General features: G+C 51.3%; 1 protein-coding gene across 4 annotated transcripts in view; it reads left to right on the top strand.

Annotated features, from left to right (window-relative positions):
* The first annotated feature begins 14,072 nt into the window (after positions 1-14,072).
* Positions 14,073-19,882, top strand: part of ITGAD (integrin subunit alpha D) — a 28,405-nt gene continuing 22,595 nt past the window's right edge. For 3 of the 4 annotated variants that reach the window (XR_016225853.1, XM_051834950.3, XM_017337776.4), the window contains exons 1-6: positions 14,073-14,212; positions 15,557-15,662; positions 17,118-17,221; positions 17,307-17,377; positions 17,460-17,574; positions 19,549-19,679. Coding sequence is in view for 3 of the 4 variants with exons in the window: in XM_051834950.3 (XP_051690910.3) it covers positions 14,182-14,212; positions 15,557-15,662; positions 17,118-17,221; positions 17,307-17,377; positions 17,460-17,574; positions 19,549-19,679 (558 nt within the window). In the remaining variant the exon portion in view is untranslated. Of the gene's footprint in view, positions 14,213-15,556; positions 15,663-17,117; positions 17,222-17,306; positions 17,378-17,459; positions 17,575-17,703; positions 17,826-19,548; positions 19,680-19,882 lie in introns of those variants that run through there. The other variant, XM_089321136.1, reaches the window with a different exon arrangement.

Below are 19,882 nucleotides of genomic sequence, written 5' to 3'. Positions count from 1 at the left end.
CCCTGCGTTCTTTCGTCTGCTCGGCCCTCCCCGGGTTTGCTGCTGGTTCTTCCCGGGTTTGCTACCGTCCCTTCCACCTCCGTGGAAGGGCGGTTCCCCCTGCCACATTCCCCACTTCCGCGGGGGAGCGGCACACCGCCGGCCAGCTCTCTCGGGGGCTGCACAGGTGTTCCTTCAGATAGATGTTCCTGGTGCATGCCGTCTCTCTCCTCCTTTATAGTCTTCCACCAATCCCAACTCTGCTACCCACACGCCGAGTACACTGCTCTCCTCCAATCAGGAGCAGGTCCCACAGTTTATTGGTTGAACTGGAGGCAGCTGTGTAGAAGCTGCTTCTCCCTTCTCAGCGCCATATTGTGGGAGAGCAGATGCATAGAATAAGTCTTAATTCCAGTAACTTAGTCTAGTCCGAGTTGCTCCCCACATGAAGACCAATGAGAAAGCCACACTCACTTGCATCTGCCCTGCCAACTCTGAGCAGCCCGGAAGTGTTAGAGAAGCAGGAAGGCAGGGGGTTGGTCATAGGAGTAGAGGGAAGCTGAAAAGGGACCCTCTCCCTTCCTCCTCAAATCTCCCCTCCAGACACCAGCATGGCGTCCCAAGTCTGGTCAAGCTCTAATGTTCTTGAATTCCCAGAAGGAGCAGTGATGATCGAATGTCCCCAGGCAGGACCTCTGATGACCAGATGTTCCCCAGATCGGGGCTGCTGGTGGTCTTCTAAGCGCTTGTGTTTTCAAGAGAAAAAAAAAAATCCGTAAACAGTTTCACCCTACCTACATCTCCAGCGTTTGCGAGGGGTAATTTGCAGACACTGTGTGTAGCTGTGCTGTTCTGAAAAGCTGCACAGGCACCCCCAGGCCTGCAGAGTCCTGGCTGCTCCAATTCCGATCCAGCTCTCTGCTGTGGCCTGGGAAAACAGTGGAAGATGGCCCAAGTCCTTGGGACCCTGCACCCGCGTAGGAGACCCGGAAGAAGCTTCCGGCTCCTGGCTTCTTCCTGGCCCAGCCCTGGCTGTGCAGACATTTGGGGAGTGAACCAGCAGATGGAAGACATCACTCTCTGTGTCTGTCTCTCTCTCCCTCCCTTCCTCTCTCTCTGTGTGACTCTGCCTTTTAAATGACTTTTAATAAAAAAAAAAAAAACCATGATTGCTGCAACTCAGAACAGTATCATCAAAGTCAATGTGGATTTTTCTGTATTCAGCCCAGTGTCCGCAGAAGACCGAAATGCATGAATGCTGGGGTGAATGTGTGTGAGCTGCAGGACTCAAATATATGTAAAAATATGACGCCATCTGAAAATCGGATTGTATTGGTGACTTTGCATATTTGTTCCTAGACTGTTGTCCATTCTGAAATTTGGTCAAAGGGTGGTGTGAAGCTCTCAAAGCTTTTGTGCCTTTTCAAACCAAGCAGAACAAGCTTTCAGGCAAAGCTAGAGATTTAACAGGTTAAGCTGCTGTCCGGGGATGCTGGCATCCCTTGTGGGCACTGGTTCGAGTCCCAGCTGCTCCATTTCCAATCCAGTTCCCTGCTAATGTACCTGGGAAAGCAGCAGAAGATGGTCCAGGTCCTTGGGCCCCTGCACCCACGTGAGAGACCCAGATGAAGTGCCTGGCTTTGGCTTGGCCTAACCCTGACCATTGTGGCCATTTATGAAGTGAACCAGCAGATGGAAGATTCTCTCTCTCTCTCTCCCCTTCTTTCCCAATAAATAACTGAAAATTAAAAAAATTTAAAGTGGCTCTTATAGACAAGGCAGACACAGTCACATGATTTCCAAGAGGCCTGACAAAGCAGCCTTGAGCTCAAGCCGTGTTAGAAGGCTGCGTTTGGCTGCTGGTGAGAGGAGCACTGAGGATGCTGATGTGCTAACGTGGGCCCTCCCACAACAGCAGGTCCAGCTGCAGGCTGTTGTGTAGTTCCATGGCTCAACAACCACATTAAGACACAGACTCCTGGAGCTGGCACTGTGGGGTAGCGGGTGGGACTGCCAACTGTAGTGCTGGCATCCCATATGGGTGTGGTTCAAGTCCCAGCTGTTCCACTTCCTATCCAGCTCTCTGCTGTGGCCTGGGAAAACAGTAGAAAATGACCCAAGTCCTTGGGTCCCTGCCCCCGTGTGAGAGACCCAGAGGAAGCTCCTGACTCCTGGTTCCTGGCTTCAGATTGGCCCAGCTCTGGTCATTGCAGCCATTTGGGAAGTAAACCAACAAATGGAAGATCTCTCTCTCTCTCTCTCTCTCTCTCTCTGCGTCTGCCTCTCTGTTACTCTGCCTTTCAAATAAATGAATAAATCTTAAAAAAAAAAAAGAGACTCTTTCCAAACTTCCAGTCGCCCATCCATATGTGGCCTTTGTCTGTGCCATGCCTTCATGGTTGCAAGAGGGCTGCCAGGGCTCCAGGCAGTGCATCCTCAACTCACTGCCCCAAAGGCAAGCAGGATACTTTCTCTTTATCAAAGAGGCAAATGTTTTCTAGAAATCATCGTATTTCCTATTACTACCCAATGCCCATGATCGACGCCAAATTCCATCCCCTCTGCTCAAGGGGTGCTGAGATAAACATCAGGTTTCTGTAGGCTTAATAGCTTTAACAGCCAGAAAGATAGTGGTCATGGGATGGGTTACAGTCTAGGACCAAGCGCTTGAAGAATAAGGAACATCCCTTCTCGAGGACCGGCTTGGACACTGAGCAATGTCAAAGGTAGACAATGGAACAGCAGTGACTCACTCTGGCACATGGGAGAGTGAGTGTCACCTGGTCCTTGGATGAAGTCCTGGATGTGCAAAGTCTAGATCAGTTCTGGGCTTTGTGCAATGTGTCCTTGTGGGAGACGCTTTATCCCCGGGAGTCCAAGTAACAGAAGACAAATTTTGTGTGTGTGTATATGTGTGTGTGTGTTAAGATTTATTTGTTTGAAAGTCAGAGTTACACACACACACACACACAGAGAGAGAGAGAGAGAGAGAGAGATCTTTCATCCAATGGTTCACTCCCCAATTGGCTGCAATGGCCAGATCTGTGCCGATCTGAAGCCAGGAACCAGGAGTCAGGAGCTTCCTCCGGGTCCCCCATGTGGGTGCATGGGCCCAAGGACTTGAGCCATCTTCTACTGTTTTCCCAGGCCATAGCAGAGAGCTGGGTCAGAAGTGGAGCAGCTGGGTCTCGAACTGGTGCCCATATGGGATGCCGGTTCTTCAGGCCAGAGCATTAACCTGCTGTGCCACGGCACTGGCCCCGATGGCTTTGATTTGATTGGTACACATTGTGTCCAATTGTTGAAGAGTCTCACTGTACCCCCTTCTAAGTGCAATTGTTGAGTGGTTAATAAAATTTAAAAAAAATTTTTTTGAGGAGATAGAAATGCTAATTAACCTGATTTGATCATCTCCCATTCAATACATGTATTGAATCATGATGCTGTACCTCATACATATGTGCAATTGAAATAATTTTTTGTTATTTGAGAGGCAGATAGAGAGGAGAGAGAGAGAGGGAGAGAGAGAAATTGACAGACAACCTTCCCTCTGCAGGTGCACTCCCCAGTTGGCAGCAAGGGCTAGGACTGGGCCAGAACCAGAGCTGGGAGCCAGGAACTCAATCCAGGTCCCCCACATGGGTGACAGGAACCTGAACTACTTGAGCTATCATTTCTGCCTTCTTAGTGTTTGGAGCTAGACCTGGGGATCAAACCCTGGGCACTTCTATGTGGGACGTGGTGTCTTAACAGCTGGCTAAGCGCCCATTTAAAAATTTAATTTTGCTTTATTTTATTTTATTTGAGAGGCTGAGAGACAGAGTGAAATAATTTTTAAGAATTGTGGTAGTGGGCTGGTGCTGTGGCATACGAGGTAAAGCCACCACCTGTGTGCTGGCATCTTATATGGGTGCCGGTTCGAGTCCTGGCTGCTCCACTTCCAATGCAGCTCTCTGCTATGGCCTGGGAAAGCAGCGGAAGATGACCCAAGTCCTTGGGCCCCTGCACTCATGTGGGAAACCCGGAAGAAGCTCCTGGCTCCTGGCTTCGGATCGGCACAGCTCCGACCATGCGACGAATTGGGGAATGAACCAACAGATGGAAGACCCCTCTCTCTCTCTGTATAACTCTGACTCACAAATAAATAAATAAATTAAAAAAAGAGATTTGTGGTAAAACATATATAACATAAAATTTACTGTCACAACCATTTTCAAGTGTGCAGTTCAATAGGTGCATTCCCAGCAGGCTGCAACCAATTTTAAGAATTTGTCATCTCGTCAGAGTGAAACTTTGCACCCATTGAACAGCTCCCCACTCTCCCCCTCCCCGGATTCCGACAACCACTAGTCCACTTTTGACCTCTACAAATTTGACTACTTCGGCACCTCCTATAAGCAGAACCACTGTGTTTGTCCTTTTGTGGCTGGCTGCTTCACTGAGCCCAAGGTCCTCCTGGCTCATCCGCATGGTAGCACTTGTCAGCATTGCCTTCTTTTTCTAAGACTGAATGGCAGCCCATCGTACCGACAGACCACATTCTGGTTATCCATTCATCTGCCAATGAACACCGGGTTGCTTCTGCCTTTTGGCTCTTGTGAATAAGGCTGCAGGGAACATGGGTGTGAAAACACCTTTTTGAGATCCTTCTTTCAATTCTCTCATGCCTGTAGCCCGAAACACCACTACTGGCTGAACCCTATGGAATTCGATTTGTAATTCCCTGCTGAATAGCCACACTGGCTTCCACAGTGGTTGTACCATTTTATATTCCCACCCACCGACAGTGCACTTGTATCCACATCTTAGCAACACCTATTTCCTTGTTTTTGTTTGGATAGTAACTGTCCAAATGAGTAGGAGGTTATATCGCACTGTGCCTTTTAAAAAAATTTTATTTATTTATTTATTTGAAACTTAGAGTTACACACAGAGAGAAGGAGAGGCAGAGAGAGAGGGGGAGAGAAACAGGGAGAGAGAGAGAGAGAGAGAGAGAGAGAGAGATCTTCTATCTGCTGGTTCACTCCGCAATTGACTGCAACAGCCGGAGCTGCGCTGATCCAAAGCCAGGAGCCAGGAGCTTCTTCTGGGTCTCCCACGTGGGTGCAGGGGCCCAAGGACTGGGTCATCTTCCACTGCTTTCCCAGGCCATAGCAGAGACCTGGATTGGAAGTGGCGCAGCCGGGTCTTGAACTGGCGCCCATATGGGATGCCAGCACTGCAGGCACCCACTTAACCTGCTCCGTCTTAGTACCGGCCCCTCCAGATTCATTTTTTATAAATGTTTCCCCCCACCTTATATTTTGACTTTTGCTCTATTGATTATGTCCTTTGATGCATAAAAGTTTTTAATTTTGGTGGTCTCTTCTTTTTTTTTTTTTTTTTTTTTTTTTTGTGCTTTTGGTGTCAGAGCTAAGAAATCATTGCCCAATCCAATGTCATATGCTTTTGCCTTATGTTTTCTTTAAAGAGTTTTCTATGAGAGTGCTTTAAAAAGCTCCCTGAGGGGGCCAGCATTCTGGTGCAGTGGGTTAAGCAATGCTGGCATCCATATCACACTGCTAGTGCCAGGCTCCTGGCTTTGGGCTGGCCCAGCCCCAGCTGTTGTGGACATTTGGGGAGTGAATCAGCAGATGGGAGAGCTCTCTTTCTCTTTGTATCTCTACAGGTCTTCCCTGGGTAGCAGGGGTCCAAGGACTAGAGCCATCTTTCGCTGCTTTCCCAGGCACATTAGCAGACAGCTGGATCGGAAGTGGAGCAGCCAGGACATGAACTGTTGCCCATATGGGATGCCGGCACTGCAGGTGGTGGCTTTACCCGCTACACCACAATGCTGGCCCTTTCCATTCTATTTTTGCACGACCTTTTTGAAGCACTCTCATGGTTTTAGCTCTGTGGTCTGCTTGAGTTAATTTGTGTACATGGTGTGGGTAAGGGGCCAACTCTGTTATTTTGCATGCGGTTTTCTGGTTTTCCCACCATTCTTTGCTGCTTCATTCCCCTCTCCTCCATACTCAGGCCACTACTGATTTGCTTCCTGTCACCGTAGATCAGTTTGCATTTCTTAGGTTTTGTGTTACTGGAATCATACAGTATTTGCTATCTTCTGTATGGCACAGTTCCTTTGAGATTCATCCACATGATTGTGTATATGAATGTTTCATCCCTTTTTGTGGGTGAGTAATATTTCATTACCGTGACGTGGAACTTTAAAATGACTGATGTGATTTAAAACTTTTGATCAGATCCTGAGGGCGACCATCAGTCCAGTTTTTAAATTCTCAGAGGCTTGTTCAAGCTGCACATCTGTAGTTTTCAGTATCTTCAATGTCCTAAACCTGCGCCACCTAGGGCCCCACACCACAATTCTAAGTGTTAAGGAAAAGTTATTGTGATTTTTTTAAAAAAGATTTATTTACTTATTTGAAAGGCAGAGAGAGAGAGAGAGAGAGAGAGAGAGAGAGAGAAAAGGTCTTTCATCCTCTACCTTACTCCCCAAGTGGCTGCAACAGCCGGAGCTGAACCAAGTCAAGACCAGGAGGCCACAACTGCATGTGGGTGCAGGGAACCAAGTACTTGGGCCATCCTCTGCTACTTTCTTTCTTTTTTAAGATTTATTTATTTATTTGAAAGAGTTACACACAGAGAGAAGGAGAGGCAGAGGGAGAGAGAGAGAGAGGTCTTCCATCCACTGGTTCACTTTTCAATTGGCCACAACCGCACCAACCTGAAGCCAGAAGCCAGGAGCTTCTTCTGGGTCTCCCACGTGGATGCAGGGGCCCAAGGACTTGGGCCATCTTCTACTGTTTTCCCAGGCCATAGCAGCGAGCTGGATTGGAAGTGGAGCAGCCGGGATTTGAACCAGCACCCATATGGGATGCAGGCACTGCAGGTGGTGGCTTTACTTGCTACACCACAGCGCCCGCCCCTCCCCCCAACACTATCCCAGGTGCATTAACAGAGAACTGGATTGGAATCAGAGCAAATGGGAGTGAACCATTGCTCCGACATAGGATGCTGGTGTTGCAAGTAGCAGCTATTGTGTTTTCTTCAAATTAAATTATAGACTTTTCCACACTTGAAGGTTTTTTTTTTTTAAGTCAGCAACAAATGATGTACTACTGAGCATAGTCAAATACAACAAAGGACAGGATTAGGAACCCATTTGAGTATCCCCAAACTGCAGCAGGTAACTACCCTGCCTCCATCACTGGGATTCTCACACACTTGCACCTGAAGGAACTCTGACAATTGTCTGAGAAACTTCTCCACACTTTGGGATTCATTTTTTTCCCTGAAAATACAAAACTCTCACCCACAGCTGTCAAGACACGCTGCCATTTCTGGTCACCTGTAATTGTGTGTTAGGCCGTCACAAAACACACCAAACACCGGAGTAAGGGAAAGGGTTTATTGGGGAAACCCTGCAGGCTGGAGGGAAGGGGTGAAGAAGGCAAAAGAGAGAGAAGGAGACTGTAAGAGAGAGACAGAGAAGAGAGGAGCTAGCGAGGAGAGAAGAGAGACGAGAGGAGGAGAGGAGAGCAGAGTAGAGGAGCCAGGAGAGCTTTGCCGGAGGGTGGGCAGGGAAACAGGAGCAGCGAATCCCATTAGGATGGGGGTGGAGCTTGACACCGGTGGTTGGGCCATGTGGCCACCTGGCTTCCAGCAATGGCGGCGGGGGCTAGAGCCTAAGATGGTGTCAGGGTGTAGATCGCGCCATAGAAAAAACTGCGGCATTTTCCTAACATTGTGATTTGGGATTTTGTTTTATCCAAAGAAAGAAGAGGAGGTTGAAGAGACCACTTGCAGAATGGGAAAGATGTTCGAGAGCTATTCATTCAACAAGAGATCCACATCCATAAAGTAAAAGGAACTCAAACAACTCAAAGGGAAAATCCAAATACGAATAAGAAATGGGTAAATGAGCTAAAGAGGTGTCTCTCAAGAGAAGGCATTCAAATAGCCAACAAGTGTAGGAAAAGTGCTCACTACCACTAACCATCAGGAAAACGCAAATCCAAACCACCATGAGATGCCATCTCACCCTGGTTAGCATGGCTACCTCCAGAAAGATGAAATAATAACCAATACTGGCAAGGGTGTGGAGGAACAGGAAATCTTATACACGGTTGGTGGGCATGTAGATCAGCACTGCCATTATGGAGAACAGCACGGAGTTCTCCTTGAAAACTAAAACTACGGGCTGGAGTTGTAGCCAAGTGGGTTAAAACACTGCTTGTGACTTTAGCAGTCCATAACAGATGGGGTGCTGGTTCCAGTCCCGGCTGTGCTGCTTCTGACTCCACTTCCTGCTAATGCACCTGGGAAAGCAGCAAGTGATGGTGCAAGTACTGGGGTTCCTGCCACCCATTTGGGAGACCCATTTGGATGGAACCCTTTCTCCTGGCTTTGGCCAGGCCCAGCCCTGGCTGTTGCAGGCATTTGGGAGAGTATGGAGGGTCTCTCACTCTCTCTGTCACTCTGCCTTTCAAATCAATCTCTATGAAAACTAAAAATAGAACTGTCACTTCGGGGTACATAGCCAGGGGAAATGAGATCATGTTGCCAAAGAGACACCTGCACTTCCATACTTACCCAGCACTATTCACAACAGGCAAGATGAGGAATCGGCCAAGGTATTGCATGAGGAGAGAGGCTGGGACAGTGCCCACCTTCCACGTTAGTCTGAAGAGGTTAGGAAACCGCTGTTTGCTATGGACATGATGATCTGATGGATCCCAGCCTCCATACCTCTGTTACTTCCAGAATAACTGCACAAACATTGTCATTAGCAAGGATGGTGAAGGCGGCTTGTGATTCTCTCGTGGGGATTTCCACCCTTCAGATGAACTCACTGGGGATGCGATTTTAGGTTGTGCATGTGTGTATATATATATATTTAAAAGATTTATTTTATTTATTTGAAAGGCTGACTTGCAGAGAGAGAGAGAGAGAGAGAGAGAGAGAGAGAGAAGCAGAGAGATCTTCCATTCTCTGGTTCACTCTCCAAATGGCCACAACAGCCAGAGCTGGGCCAAGCCAAAGCCAGGGGCCAGGAGTTTCTTCCACACCTCCCTTGTTGGTGCAGGGTCCCTCAAAAAAGCAATGAATCATCTTCCACTGCTTTCCCAGGCACATTAGTAGGGAGCTGGATCAAAGGTAGAGCAGCAACAAACAGGCCCCTCCTTCCTTCGGAATCTCTGCATTTACCATGAGAATAACAAGGGAGTGGTGATCCCAGCTTATAGTAAAAAGCCAGTTACCTATCCCCCTTCTGGATGGCTTTTTGTTTTATCATGAGCAAGTGAATCAGGTCTTTGGATGGGTTTTGCCTTTGAAAGTGTACTTAGAAACCCCAGTGCCACAGGGTCCTTTAGGTTTTTTCCTCTCTGGGAAGCTCCTCTCCATGCCGCTCTGGTTGAAGGTCTTTGACTCTAATAAATCTTTTTATTTTTGTTCATTTATTTATTTATTTTTGACAGGCAGAGTGGACAGTGAGAGACAGAGACAGAGAGAAAGGTCTTTCTTTTCCATTGGTTCACCCCTCAATGGCCGCTGCAGCCGGCGCACCGCGCTGATCCGAAGCCAGGAGCCAGGTACTTATCCTGGTCTCCCATGCGGATGCAGGGCCCAAGGGCCTGGGCCATCCTCCATTGCACTCCCTGGCCACAGCAGAGAGCTGGACTGGAAGAGGGGCAACCGGGACAGAATCTGGCAACCTGACTGGGTCTAGAACCCGGAGTGCCGGCGCTGCAGGTAGAGGATTAGCCTATTGAGCCATGGTGCCAGCCTCTAATAAATCTTTTTAAATCTCAAAAAAAAAAAAAAATTGGAGCAGCTGGGACTGGAACTGGTGCCCATGTGGGATGCCAGTGTCATAGGTGGGGGCTTACCCGCTATGCCACAACACTGACCCCTAAATTTTATATATATGTATATATGTATACATACATGTATGTATGTATGTGTACACACACATACATATGCATGTATATTCACATATATATATTTAAAGATTTATTTATTTACTTGAGGCAGAGTTACAGACAGAGAGAGGTCTTCCATCTACTGGTTCACTCCCAAAATGGCTGCAATGGCTGAAACTGGGCCTATCTGAACCCAGGAGCCAAGAGCTTCTTCTGGGTCTCCCACCCAGGTGCAGGGGCCCAAGGACTTGGGCCATCCTCTACTGCTTTCTCAGACCATAGCAGAGAGTGGGATAGAAAGTAGAGCAGCCTGGACTCAAACCCATACAGGATGTCAGCACTGCAGGTGGCGGCTTCACTCAGGCCACAGCACCAGCCCTGAAATCATTCTTCTCTTTGTGGTTTTGTCAACAATTTGTTACACAATTAAGGGAGAGGCAGAGAGAGAGAGAAAGAGAGAGAGGTCATCCATCCACTGGTTTACTCCCCAATTGGCTGCAAGAGCCAGAGCTGCGCCGCTCTGAAGCCAGGAGCCAGGAACTTCCTCCAAGTCTTCCCATGCGGGTGCAGGGGCCTAAGGACTTGGGCCATCTTCTATTGCTTTCCCAGGCCATAGCAGAAAGCATGATCAGAAGTGCAGCAGCTGGGACTAGAACCGGTGCCCATATGGGACGCCTGCGCTGCAGGCAGTAGCTTTATCCACTATGCCACAGCACCAGCCCCACATTTTAAAATTTCTATACAGCATAAAGCACTCAGAGGACTCCAAAGTGTTATATGTGCATATGTACACATATATGTACATGTGTGTACACATGCACATTCAGGGACAGTTTCTATCCCTGTGCCTTTTGCCATTTATTTTGAAAGTTAGAGAAGCAGAGAGAGAGAGAGGAGAGAGAGAGAGACAGAGCTTGCAATCCCCTGGCTCACTCTCTCCACATTCTTGCAACAGCCAGGGCTGGGCTGGGCCAAAGCCAGGAGACCAGAACTCAATCCCGGCCTCCCATGAATGTGGCAGGGACGCAAGTACTTGATCCATCACCTGCTTCCTCCCAGGGTGTGCATTAGCAGGAAGCTGGAACTCTGAGATAGGGCGTGGGCATCCTGAGTGCATTCTGAACTGTGGTGCCAAATACCCACTCCCATAAATAACAATTGGTATTGTGTTAGGTTCATCTTTCTACTTTACTGAAAAACCAGTAAATTTCTATTTGTAGTTGCTTTGTCGTGTGTTAAGTTGATCAAAACAATTGTGTCGAAAGTTGGCTTTGTCAGCGTGGAAGCCGCCTACAGTCCCTGGGATGCCCGAGCTTGGGGAACGTGGTCCCCAGCTGGCACAGGCTCAGAGCTGGCAGCGTTGGCCCAGGGCTGCAGGGGGAGGCTGCCTTGGCAGGGGTGGGGGTTGTGAGCACTGAAGCTCCCACTGCATTTTACCCTCATTGTTCTCTAAAAACCAGTGAAAAACAAAGCACTTTTGCTGAGACAAGGGATAATACGGCAGGGGCACAGCAGGCAATTTTTACAGTTGCTAAAATCAGCAAAACCTTGAAGCTGTGTGTGTGGAAGGAAGTCCCGGTGCACACGTTAGGCACGGTGCCACCCCCAAGTGCACGGAAAGGATGAGGGCGTGAGGACGGGACGAGGCCAGCAGTGTAGGCTCGGAACACAGAGTCACGGAAAGCTCATCCCGGGCTTCCACACGCAGATCCCAGGAGAGCGAGCGGTGCAGCCTGTCCTGGCCCCTGGGCACAGCGGGAGAAAGCTGTGCTCAGCTTGGCCTTGCAGGGACGTAGGTAAACCAGCCTCCCAGCTAGGATCACAGCCCTCAGCCTGGTCCTGCGGCCCGTGGCAGTGCAGCATGGTCCATTTCTTCTGTCTATCACACGGAAGTCAAGTGTTTGTCTAGAAAACTATTTTATAATCTTTAGGCTTGACATTTCATCCACATTTTATTTCATTCTTGAAGATTTATATTTATTTGAAAGGGAGAGAAAGAGATCCATCTTCTGTCTTCTGGATCGCTCCCCCAAGTGGCTGCAATGGCTAGGGCTGGGCAGCGCCAAAGCCAGGAGCCTGGAACTCTTTATTTATTTGAAAGGCACAGTTACAGAGAGTGAGAAGGCCACCCACCCCCCACCCACCCCACCCCCACACACAGATCTTCCATTCAATGGTTCACTCTCAAATGGTCAAAAACAGCCAGACTGAAGGCAGGAGCCAGGAGCTTCTTCCACATTTCCCTCGTGGGTACAGGGGCCCAAGGATGTGGGTCATCTTCCGATGCCTTCCCAGGCCACTAGCAGGGAGCTGGATGGGAAGTGGAACAGCCAGGACACAAATGGGCATCCAGACTGGATGCCGGCATCGCCATTGGTGGCTTGACCCAATATGCCACAATGCCAGCCCCTACATTATCTATTTTTAAAAACCCAGGAACAGACTCTGAATATTACAACATATGACAAAAATCTCTATTTCAAGCATAAATTATTGTGTGTATATATGTGACAACTATTTAAAGTACTGAAAATTTAGATTAGGAGCCACCATTGTAGCACATCGGGTTAAATCACCTCTGGGACTCCAGCATCTCATATGGGTGGGTGCAGGTTCAAGTCCTGGCTGCTCCACTTCTGATCAGCTCCTGCTAAATGTGCCCGAGAAGGCAGCGGAGGACAGCCCAAGTGCTTGGACCCCTGCCACCCGCATGGGAGACCCAGGTGGAGTTCCAGTTGATTTACGCTTGGCTGTGGAATATGTTAAACACACACACTAAATACACAGCATAAATAACAGTGACATTATTGATCTAACCCTTCATTTAACAACTTTAAGTGTTAAATGCTAAAAGGAACCAAATGCTGGAGGCATCCTCCATATTCTACCAGAGGCAATTGGTCTTCTAGTTCTAGCTTCATAGGTTTTGTCTGTTCTTTAACTTCATATGAAAGAAATCACACTTCAGCACTCTGATGCCTGGTTTCCTTCGCTAGGGGTGAAATTGGGGGGTGGGGTGGGCATTGGTACAGTGGTTATGAGGCTGCTTGGGCACACACATCCCCTAACAGGTGCCTGGGGTTGATTCCTGGCTTTGCTCTCAATTCTGGCTCCCCCTCACCACCACCACCTTGTTGTGCTCCCTGAGAGGCAGCAGGTGGTGGTGCAGGGTGGCTGAGTCTGTGGCCCACATGGGAGACCTGCACTGAGTTCCGAGCCTTCAGCCTAATGCAGCCTTGGACGTTGTGGGCATTTGTGCAGAGAAAAAGTGGATGGACGGTCTCTCTTTGTCTGGCTGCCTTTAAATAAACCATCAATAAAATTTACAAAGTAGGGGCCTGCACTGTGGTGTGGTGGGCTAAAGGCTCTGCCTGTGGCACCAGCATTCCTAATGGGTGCCAGTTCAAGTCCCAGCTGCTCTTCCTCCAATCCAGCTCTGCTATGGCCTGGGAAAGCAGTGGAAGATGGCTCAAGTACTTAGGCCCCTGCACCCGCCCGGAACACCGGGAAAGAAGCTCCTGACTCCATGCTTCAGATCAGCCCAGCTCTGGCCACTGTGACCATTTTGAGGAGTGAACCAGCGGATGGGAGACTTTTCTCTCTGTCTCTCCCTCTCTCTGTCTGTAACTCTACCTCTCAAAATAAATAAATAAAATATTTTTAAAAAATTTACAAAGTAAAATCATAGACATGAAAAGATGAAATTGGGTTCACCTGCACTGCCATCGCATCTGCAGTCTCTTCTAATTTATTGCCGGTAGCAGGCCGCTGTAGGAATTCACCACTGCGGTTACTCTTCTCTTGGGAGAGGGGCTGCTCTTTAAACCCACATCCTGACCCAGCTGCCTGCTCCCTCTCCCCTGCCCCAGCCCACTAAGGGGTGACCTGCACCTCTTAAGTCCAGGTGCACCTGCTGGGGCCATTCAGCTCCATTCTGCAGCTTCCCCTTCCACTCCTGCCCAACCCCTGAGTCCCCAGAGAGCTCTGGGCCCTCTCCCCTTGGCCACCAAGTGGCTGCAGAGGACCAGGAGTGGGAAGCCAGCTGCCCGCAGGAGCCTGGAGGGGGTGGGGAGCAGGAAGTATTCCACCCCCCACCTCTGGCCTCTGCCCCTGCCTCTGTTCTATGATTAACCAGGCCCTCTTCCCCACTGTGCCCCTCCTCCAGCCCTGGAGGCTCTGAGTCATGGTTTTAATACCTCCTACGGGGCAGGGGCGCTGAGGTCCCTCCAGGCCACTGTTCCCTCTCCACTTCCCCTCACCGCTGCACTGCTCAGAGATGGCCCTTGGGGCTGTGGTCCTCCTTGGGGGTGAGTGGGGATCCTCAGGACTGGGGAGGAGCTCTCTGGGGGTGCTCAGCGTTATACGGGATGGGTGTGACCTGGACAGAGGTGAGGGCAGTGGGCTCAGGAGCTGCGCTCTGGTGGACGGACACCTGCTTTTCTCCATGGCCGCCCTCTCTCCTGTTCCTGGGGGCCCTGGTTGGGTGGGGGTGCTGAGTCGGGGAGGGCAGCCTAGAGGGAAGTTTACCAGAGTGGTGGGGAGGGGCAGGTGGGATGGCCCCTCGCAGAGCCTGATGTCCCCCGAAGTCTGGTTTCACGCAGGGACAAGTCCACAGTGCAAATCTCCCCAGGGATCTCATCCCAGTGTCCCTGAAAAAGCCAGATGTCACACAAAGCCCAGGTTTTCAGCTTCTCCTGAGTAACCGGAAGGTCCAGGAGCTCTGGGGGCAGGGGCTGGGTCACGGTGGGGGGCGAGCTGCAAGCTCTGTGAACACCGCCCCCCAGCCCAGGACCCCTGGCGTCCCTACCCCGTCAGCCAGCAACCTGAGCACCTTGTCAGGTGGCTGGGGCTGATTTCCAGCTCAGGACCCAAGCGCCAGGAGGAGGGAGGAGGCTTTCCTGAACAGCTTCCCAAATACCTGGCCTCGCCCGGACCCCCCAGGCAGGCATGGGAGCCCCTCACAGCTTCCCCATTTGGAGCTAACTCCTCAGTCCAGAGACGCCTGGGAATTCTGAGGGATGGGGAGGAGAGATGGCTGCTGGGAGCAGGGAGCCAGAAAAAGCCCTGGGAAGGTAGGGCCAGCCACAGCAGAGCTGTGAGGAGAGCAGGGTGGGGTCCTGGCTGTGTCTCTGACTGGCTGTGTGCAGACCGAGCAGACAGCGAGGGTCAGGCCTTGAAGGATGAGACAGACAGACTCTCCCTCTCAGCGGCGGACACCAAGAGCCGGGCCTTGGGAAGCACACAAGCATGGATCACTGATCCCAGAATTCCGAGCCAGCTCCCAGAGCTGGAGCTCGGGGTCTCTGTACAATGAGAAGATGTGGGGGTGGTGGACAGGGTTTGAGTTGTCTGTCTGTCCTGTGTCCTGGTTTGCCAGGGACTGTCCTTGCTGTAATGACTCATGGTGCCCATTTCATATCAGAAGGTCCCAGATTACACAATCAGTTTCATAGTCACCCTGCCTTATGGAATGCTCCTGATCTAACCCTGCAGGAAGCAACTGGCCCACTGCCAGCCAGATCCTGGCTGTTCTTGCAAAAGTGTCTTTGGAGGGGCCTGGGTTATTGCCCTTGGCACTGGGCTGGGTTATATTGGAAGGAGGGAGGGGATGGGGGCTTCTCTGACGCCCCTGACCCCTCCCATGGCCTTAGTCCTGGCTTCTTACCACGGATTCAACTTGGACGTGGATGAGCCGGTGATCTTCCAGGAAGACGCAGCGGGCTTCGGGCAGAGCGTGATGCAGTTTGGAGGATCTCGGTAGGCCACGCCCCCATCCCTTCCCTCACGTATGCCCGAAGTGTCCTGCAGGCAGGGTGGCCTGAGTGACACTCCCTTGGGGGATTCTGGCGGAAGGACAGCTGCTTGAGAAGATTTCCAGGCTCCTCTGGGGCCCCTGACACCACCAGTGTTTTAGGCTCAATCCCAGGCAGGGCCACAAAAAACCTGTAGGCCAGACACTGACCTGGGTGGGAGGCTTGCATCCTGTCCTCCGGGTGGGGCAGTTTCTTTGCTTCTCCTGTGCTGTGTCCCTCCTAGCCCACACTCAGTAAATTCCAAATTTATCGCACTTCACTTGGTCTCTTCAAACTCTTAGTGAAAAATCTCATTGTTGCATTTGTGTGTGTCTTTAGAAATGTGTGCTTTCTAAATCGGTCTTAGATTTCTTTTTTTAAAAAATTCTAGTGTATTTATTTATTTGAGAGCGAGAGCAAGAGAGAGAGAAAGAGATCTTTCATCTACTGGTTCACTCCCCAGATGGCTGCAATGGCCAGGGCTGGACCAGGATGAAGCCAGGAGACAGGAGCTTCTTCCAGGTCTCCCCCTGTGGGTAGCAGGGGCCCAATCACTCAGGTCATCCTGTATTGTTTTTTCCCAGGCCATTAGCATGGAGCTGGATCAGAAGTAGAACAACTAGGATTAAAACTCGCACCCATATGGGATGCTGGCAATATATATAGCTTTATCCACTTGGCCACCATGCCAAGTTGGTCCACCATTTATGCCAGCAGGTCCTGAACGTCTCCCTCGCTGGTCACCTGTTTAAGGTTCACCTGCATCTCCTTCTTGGGTGGCTCACAACAATGGCATTTTAGACACACAGTGTCCTCACCCATGGCTGGGATGTGCCATTTTTGTTTTTAAATAGTTCTATGTTTAGTGACTGTTAGAAAAAAAATCCAACTTAGAAGCCAGCATTGTGGTACAGTGAGTTAAACCAGTACCTGCGACATCAGCATCCCTTATCTGAGTGCCAGTTCAAGTCCCAGCCGCCCCACTTCTGTTCTGATATACCTGGGAAGGCAGCAGATAATGGTCCAAGTGCCTGGGTCCATGCCAACCATGTGGGAAACCTCAAAGAGGCTCCTGGCTTCAGCAGGACCCAGCCCCAGCCATTGAGGCCATTTGGGGAGTGAACCAGCTGATGGAAGATCTCTCTGTCTCTGTCTCTCCCTCTCTCTCTTGAACTCCACCTTTCAAATAAGTAAATAAATCTTAAAAATGAATCCAAACCATGTGTATAGATAAATGCACATATATTTATGTGGGTAGTCTAAAAAGTAATGGAAAACACCTGCACGGGCCTCAGTCTTCTGACTTCTGAGCTGGCTGCCTTGGCACAAATGCCCAGAGCAGCTCCCACTCCACTTCCTCACCCCAAAGTGCCCCCCATTCCCCACCTCACCCCTCACCGTGTGCCGCTTGCATCTGCAGACTCGTGGTGGGAGCCCCCCTGGCGGTGGTGTCGGCCAACCACACAGGACGGCTGTACGAGTGTGCGCCTGCCTCCGGCACCTGCACGCCCATTTTCCCATTCAGTGAGTGACCGGGACCCCCGGGGGCCCCGGCCCTCCCAGCTTTCCCCTCTCCCTTGGCTGAAGGCCTGTCTGTGGGTTCTCTCAGTGCCCCCCGAAGCCGTGAACATGTCCCTGGGCCTGTCCCTGGCAGCCTCCCCCAACCATTCCCAGCTGCTGGTGAGTGGCCCTGGGCGACATGAGGGATGGGACACAGGGAGGGCCACGGGGGGTGGACCCGATGCTCACAGTTCTGTCTCAGGCTTGTGGCCCGACCGTGCATAGAGCCTGCGGGGAGGACGTGTACGCCCAGGGTTTCTGTGTGCTGCTGGATGCCCACGCACAGCCCATCGGGACTGTGCCAGCTGCCCTGCCCGGTAGGTCCTTACAGCCTGCGGTTGCCGGTGGCAGCATTCGCTGGCCCTGAGGGGTGGGTGGAGCATGCAGCCTGCCTCTCAGCCCTCTGTGCCTAGGCTCCCCTCCTGAGTGGCTAAGGCAGCATTAGCAGCCCCTACAAGGGCGAGGGAAGCTTCTGGCCTGCAGGGAGGGCAGCTCAGGGCAGGAGCTCCCAGTGGGCAGGGGATGCGAGTTCTGCAGGTGGCAGAGAGTCCCCCAGTGCGGGCAGCAGGTGAGTTTCAGAGGGGCGGGGCTGCGGAGGTGAGATCTGCGGTGAGGAACACACATCTGGGAGGAAGGCAATTCTTCTGGATGCTTCCCTGCTGAGCTCCAGGGACCCCCAGACCCACTGCTCCCCTCTAAGGCATGCCAGCATGGGGCAGTGGGAAGTGTGAGGGAAGAGAAGGGGCCTGGGGACAGCACAGGGGGCTTTCTCTGAGCGTCAGTCTGCAGAATGGTGACGCCCATGTTAAAGTTTTCCGTGGCCTGGTGAGCAAGGGGTTTCATTGGCTGGGCTCCAGTTTCCTCTTTGGGAAGAGGAGGGATAATAACTGGAGTGGTTATACAGAGGGTAATGCCGGCGCTGCGGCTCACTAGGCTAATCCTCCGCCTTGCGGTGCCGGTACACCGGGTTCTAGTCCCGGTCGGGGCGCCGGATTCTGTCCCGGTTGCCCCTCTTCCAGGCCAGCTCTCTGCTGTGGCCCGGGAGTGCAGTGGAGGATGGCCCAGGTGCTTGGGCCCTGCACCCCATGGGAGACCAGGAGAAGCACCTGGCTCCTGCTATCGGATCAGCACAGCGCGCCGGCTGCGGCAGCCATTGGAGGGTGAACCAACGGCAAAGGAAGACCTTTCTCTCTGTCTCTCTCACTGTCCACTCTGCCTGTCAAAAAATAATATATATATATATATACACACACACAGAGAGGGTAAGGTTTCATGGATGTAAAGTGCCTGGCCTGACATGTATGTCACAGCTGTTGTCACCTGTCTTCCTGCTGAGGGCTGTGTTGGGACCAGGCAAAGAACAGTGCGTTAACCCAGAGAGGCTGTGGTGTCAGGCTTGGTGGCTTTTTTTTAAAGATTTATTTATTTTTATTTGAAAGTCAGAGTTACACAGAGAGAGGAGAAGCAGAGGAAGAGAGAGAGGTCTTCCACCTGCTGGTTCACTCCCCAAATGGCCACAAAGGCTGGAGCTGCACCGATCCGAAGCCAGGAGCCAGGAGCTTCTTCTGAGTCTCCCATGCGGGTGCAGGGGCCCAAGGACTTGGGCCATATGCTACTGCTATCCCAGGCCATAGCAGAGAGTTGGATCAGAAGTGGAGCAGCTGGGTCTCGAACTGGTGCTCATATGGGATGCTGGTGCTTCAGGCCAGGGTGTTAACCCACTGCGCCACAGCGCCGGCCCCAAGATCTCTCTTTTTTTTTTTTTAAAGAATTATTTTATTTATTTGAAAGACAATTACAGAGAGATCAAGCCAGAGAGAGAGAGAGAGGGAGGTCCTCCATTCTGCTAGTTCACTCGGATTGGAGGAGCAAGCGGGACTTGAACCGGCACCCATATGGGATGCTGACGCCACAGGCTGGGGCTTTACTCACTGCGCCATAGCGCGGCCCCAACACCCAGAGATCTTAAGTGACTTGCTTGCATTCCCCAGCTGGCAAGGGGCAGAGCTGGGATTGGAGCCCAGGTGCCTTGGTCCGGGAGGCTCACTGAGTGGGGTTAATGGTTGAATAAGTATTTGTTGGCAGAATGAATGGGGAGCCCAGCTGGCCCAGTCCTCACTTCCTCCTCCCTCTTCCCAGGCTGGGGTGAGCTCCTCTGTGAGAGGCTGGAAGCTGGATGGGGAGGCCAAGCACGGGCTGAGACTGTGGATCAGGGAGGGTTTCTGGGGCTCTCGGGGATGGCTGGGACCCACAGGTGTGTCCCTGATTCCTGCCTCCCTGCCTCCCTGTAGAGTGCCCAGATCAAGAGATGGACATTGTCTTCCTGATTGACGGCTCTGGCAGCATTAGCTCAAATGACTTCCGCAAGATGAAGGACTTTGTCAGAGCTGTGATGGACCAGTTCAAGGACACCAACACCCAGGTGAAGACTGGGCACCGAGCCCTGGGGGACAGGGTGGGGCAGATCTGGGAGGGGGCCATGGAGCTGTGACCTGATGAGGTTGGGTAGGGACCAGGGTCAAGGTAGGGTCCAGTGCAGGGCCGACCCCAGCCCTGGCCTAGGAGGTTCCCCCGTAGACGCAGTGTGAATCCATGCTATTTAAAAATGCTGGAAGGATCTCAGCC

Source organism: Oryctolagus cuniculus, chromosome 19, assembly GCF_051225735.1.
Source record: "Oryctolagus cuniculus isolate XC-2025 breed Fujian yellow rabbit chromosome 19, ASM5122573v1, whole genome shotgun sequence".
NCBI classification, from domain to species: Eukaryota; Metazoa; Chordata; class Mammalia; order Lagomorpha; family Leporidae; genus Oryctolagus; species Oryctolagus cuniculus.
This window is presented reverse-complemented; position numbering and strand designations above follow the sequence as displayed.